This window comes from Vespa velutina, chromosome 17 (genome assembly GCF_912470025.1).
Source record: "Vespa velutina chromosome 17, iVesVel2.1, whole genome shotgun sequence".
NCBI classification, from domain to species: Eukaryota; Metazoa; Arthropoda; class Insecta; order Hymenoptera; family Vespidae; genus Vespa; species Vespa velutina.
The window spans coordinates 2881094-2886093 of record NC_062204.1 but is presented as its reverse complement, the minus strand read 5'-3'; the positions used below and the strand labels follow the sequence as shown (position 1 = coordinate 2886093).

General features: G+C 30.4%; 1 protein-coding gene across 6 annotated transcripts in view; it reads right to left on the bottom strand.

Moving 5' to 3' along the window:
• The window catches only part of LOC124955146 (band 4.1-like protein 4), a 56600-nt gene that overhangs the window by 40665 nt on the left and 10935 nt on the right, over nucleotides 1–5000 (bottom strand). For all 6 annotated transcript variants that reach the window (XM_047509124.1, XM_047509118.1, XM_047509120.1 and 3 more), the window contains exon 3: nucleotides 4903–5000. This exon is cut by the window's right edge and continues 221 nt beyond it. In XM_047509124.1, coding sequence (XP_047365080.1) covers nucleotides 4903–5000 — 98 coding nt within the window. The remainder of the gene's footprint in view (nucleotides 1–4902) is intronic.

The window sequence follows — 5000 nt, the reverse complement described above, 5'->3', positions numbered from 1 at the left end:
AAAGGAAGGATAGAAGAAAATAGAGAGAAAAAGTAATAGACGGGGAACAAAAACATAAAAAAAAAACAGAAAAGAAAAGAAAAAAAGAGGAAAAAAAAAGGGAGATATTTCGGACGTCTCGATTTTATTATTTTCATTCCCATTGTCGAACACGAGTGACGAGATAATGCGATAATTGGATGTAAAAGAGAGAACGTCGTGAAAGAGAGCAGCAGCTCTCTTTTTTTGAGAGGAGTAGATTTTTTGCGTCCAATCGGAGAAGAAGAACTGTTCTCGTTGGTCAATGGTGCATTAACGGAAATGGGCCCGATCCCATAGGGACAGAAAGAGAGAGACAGAGACAGAGAGAGAGAAGGAGAAAGAGAAAGAGAGAGAGAGAGTAAAAGAGATGTAGAAAAAGTTGCCTTCGTCTCTGTGTTGGAACTGTAAGAATGTAGAGAACGAAGAGGGGGGAGGAGGAAAGGGAAAGGGGAAGGGGCAAAATGTCGCGTGCTTCTAATGACGGACGAGTGGACAGAGAGAAAGAGAGAGAGAGAGAGAGAGAGAGAGAGAGAGAGAGAGAGAGAGAGAGAGAGAGAGAAAGAGAGAAAGATATTTGAGATCGTTAGAGTGAAACGAAGTGAACGATCATGTGATTGCTCGACGTTCTAGATTAACCGATACCGATCTATGCGAATCGATCCACATTGACTTTCATTATCTATTTATAGAGAGAGAGAAGATAGAGAAAGAAGAAGAAATGATCGAATAGAAAAGAAAATTGTTCTTAAACAATAGAGAGATTGTTAAATAAATCCTGTGATATATCTCTTCATTCTATAAAAGAAATAATAATAATAATAATAATAATAATAATAATAATAATAATAATAATAATAAAAAAAGAAGAAGATGATAGCGAGAGATAATGATAATGTTAAATAATTTTCATAATTTTTTTTCTTTTCTTTTCTTTTCTTTTCTTTTCTTTTCTTTTTTTTTCCCCGTTGCGTTTGTATTTGCACACGAAATTTTGCATTTCAGGTCGAAAACAATATCTTAAAATAATTAATGAAGCAATAATGAAGAAAAAAAAAAAAAAAAAAAACAGAAGAAGTAGAAGAAGAAGAAGAAGAAGAAGAAGTAAAATACAAAAAGGAAAGAAAATATGGAATAAAGGAAACGTCGTCAATTTCAATTTTATTTGTTTCTTCGATCATGTAAATCCTTTTCAAATTGAATTTTTTTTCTTTTGTATTGTCCTTTTTCTTTCTTTCTTTTTTTTTTTTTTTTTTTTTTTTTTTTTTTTTTTCCGTACTTTTGAAAGGAGAGCGTAAAAAGAAGGAAAGAAAAAAAAGAAAAGAAAAAAAAAAAAACAAGCACAGAGGGTGCCACGAAGTATGATATGAAAGGTTTAACGTTACAAAGCTTAAGAAAGAGAGAGAGAGAGAGAGAGAGAGAGAGAGAGAGAGAGAAAATCCCACCGCGCGTATCCCTCTTCGAACCCTCCCCCTCCAGCATCCTTAGCCCTCAGCCCGCCCACCCCTGGTGGTATATATATAAGATATATATATATATATATATATATATATATATATATATATATACATAGGGGTCCAAGGCTCGGTTATAAGCGTGTACTTTGCGGCAATTAAAGCCCACCTCTCATTACGTCGTTAAGTCATAAACCATACGCGGAGAACTAATCGGGCAAAGGATCTCCTTCTCCCACGCGTCAAATGCCTGTTAATTTGCCACCGAACACGAACGAGTCTCTCGATCGATACTCGAGATCTTTTCGAATCCTTCGAGAGTGAGAAACATGAGAGAAAAAGAAAGAGAAAGAGAGAGGGAGGGAGGGAGATAGCAAAGAATCTCAAGATTCTCCCCTCCCGTATCTTCTCTGAATTACGAAGCAAAAGCGATTTTAACCGGCAGTAGGGCATCCATTAGGGTGTGGGGGGGAGGGGGAGGGGGTGCAATCATGATCGGTAATTTACGATTTTCCTTAGGTTCGTGGTGGTCGGCAAGATTTTAAAGCACCGACCATCCTTGCTCCTCTCCTTTTGAAATTATTCAACATTAAAAAAAAAAAAAAAAAAAAAAAAAAAAAAAAAAAAAAAATATGAAAGAAAAAAATATCAATTTTTGTAAATCCAAAGGAAAAATTCTACTAGCACTAAATGTAAATTACTTACACCCTTATGTATTTTATTTATGTACTTACGGACATGGGTGTATAGCCCTTTTATTTATTGTATGATATATATATCTGTTTTCTGTGTGAGATTTGAATTTTCTTTATGAAAAATTTGAAAATTTATTATTTAGTATAAATAAAATGAAGTCTGTCTAATTTATTTTTTTCTAAAGATTGTCATTCATTTTTCTTTTTATTTATTTATTCTTTTTCTTTCTTTCTTTCTTTTATTGTAATTTTCTCAAAGATATGTAAATTCAAGTTATTCTTTATTTAAAAATTATCAAAAATTTCAACATTTGGCAGTAGGCATTTTTCGAAATGATTCTTTAAATATATGTTGAATTTGTAATAATATTTATAAAACGATTTAAAATTAATAACATAAATATATAACATAATAAATTAAATCAAATTATTACTGTTATTCTTATTCTTATTATTATTATTATTATTATTATTATTATTATTGTTGTTGTTGATATTATTATTAAAAAATGTATATTATCATAAACGTATTTTTACGTATTTTTAATCTTTTATGTAATATATTTTAAAAGAAAGAAATTTTACATAAAGGAAGAACGATAGAATGGAAGAAGAAGAAAGAAGAGAACAAGGAACGAAAGGAATACATCCGGACAGAGAATGAACTATAGGACGACGGAGTACATTCTCGTATACGTCGGGGACCCTTAGGGCCCAATGGCAATTAACAGGGTGCCCATAACTTGACGGCCTTTTGCACGAAATTGAACCGAGCACCGACAGTTATTATATATCGAATAGATCAATAAATGTTTTAAGGAGTATACACTAATAGTTCATAGACATACATAGAGATTAACTTTGAAATATTTATCGTTTGATATTTTTTTGAATTTATGGGCGAGAGTGAGGGGAAGAAAAAAAAGAAAGAAAGAAAAGGAAGAAAAAAAGTATCTGTTTAATTTTATTTTTTTTTTTTGTATCAATTACTTTATAAAATATTTATACGATTTTTGAATGAATCCACCCTGTATATACTAAATCGTATTATTAATTTTTCATTGTAAAAATTCGTATTAAAAGTGACAAACTATCCCACCCTCACCTTCCTTTCATTCCCAAGTTTTTTCTTTTTTTTTTTTTTTTTCTTCTTTCTTCTTCATTATTATCAAATAATCGACAAGCTAATGAACGAAATGAAATTTGCACGATCTTGTCGAAAATAGCTTGCTAATAATCACGTTATAAAAAGAGAATAAAAAGAAAAAAAAATAAATGGATAGATAAAAGAAAATAAAAAAAAAAAAAAAGAAAAAAAGAAAATAAAAAAGTCAACGATTAATGTGTGTCAGGACTCAAAAAAAAAAAAAAAGAATAGTAAAATCAGAAAAAAAAAACGAAGAAACCTATTGTTCGTTTTCAATGCAATAGTTTTCACGAAATCTTAAACGAACACACAATATATATATATATATATATTTTATAAATCCAAAATTTGCAAAGTTATCGTTTAAATAATTAAATAAATAATGATCGATGTGAACGTAATTATCGAATTGAATAAGGTAGATAATATAATCGTTGAAGAGTTTCTATGGAAGTTATAAATAATGTGTTAGAAACGTTGGAAAATATGGAAACTCGATACTCATTGGTTTACACCTACACCTTACCATACACACACATATATATATATATATATGTATGTAATAGATACACATATTATGTAGAACGTACATAATCAACACTTCATTGCATTCCATGATATCGCTTTACTTTTACACGAGCGCATATCGAACGATTAAAACGTACATTTTCCGCGACGATATCACGTATATAAGCTCGTTCGAAAAGAGATAGAGACAGATAGAGAGAAAGATAAAGATATATATATATAGAGAGAGAGAGAGAAAGAGAGAGGTATTATACGATAGTATATGATCGTCGTCGATGATCGCAGTCGAGAGAGAGAGTTCTCGTAAATTGATCGTAAAGCGATACCGAGCTAACGATCAATTTCGTATAAATCGTTCAATCGATTTGTCGATAACTCGATTTGTCTTCACGAAACTATAATCCGTATTCCGCTTCTCCATATATATATACATATATATATATATATATATACGTATTATACTATACGTATACGTATATTATGTATATACGTATTATCGTAATATACAGGATGAAGTTTGAAAATGTCCTTAAACGGGTCAAAAGTTTCAAGGTGATAATTAAAAATCAATTTGGACAATTTCGCGATAATTGTTACTTAAATTGTTTCGCGCAAAAAAAAAAAAAAAAAAAAAAAGAAAAAGAGAAAAAAAAAAACAAAGAAACGTTCGTAGTACCTTTTACGTTTAATGACCTGAAAATGGTACGACGCTTGAAAGATTAAGCTTGAAGGAATAATTGATTTATTTTTGTTTTCTTTTTTCTTTTTTTCTTTTCAATCGTCTAAGAAATTTTGGCCCAGCTACGTTCTCGTTTGCTCGTTTAAAAAAGGAAAAAAAAAAAAAAAAGAAAAAGAAAAAAAAAAGAAAGAAAAAAGGAAAGGAAAAAGAAAGAAAATTATTTATACAAATAAAAAATCGTTTAAATCGAATTAGAAATCTTTTTCCTTTTTTCTGTTTTTTTTTTTTTTTTTTTTTTTTTTTCACCTTTACGGAGACTGTACATTGATTGCATATTAATTTGATGATTAATTGGATAAATAATTTAATTTGTATATTCACCAATACGTCCTGTAATAATTCATGCTCGTCGAGAAGGATCACTTTGCAATGGAGGAGCCGGGGCCTACGGCTTCCGGTGGGCCTTAGTCCAGGACACA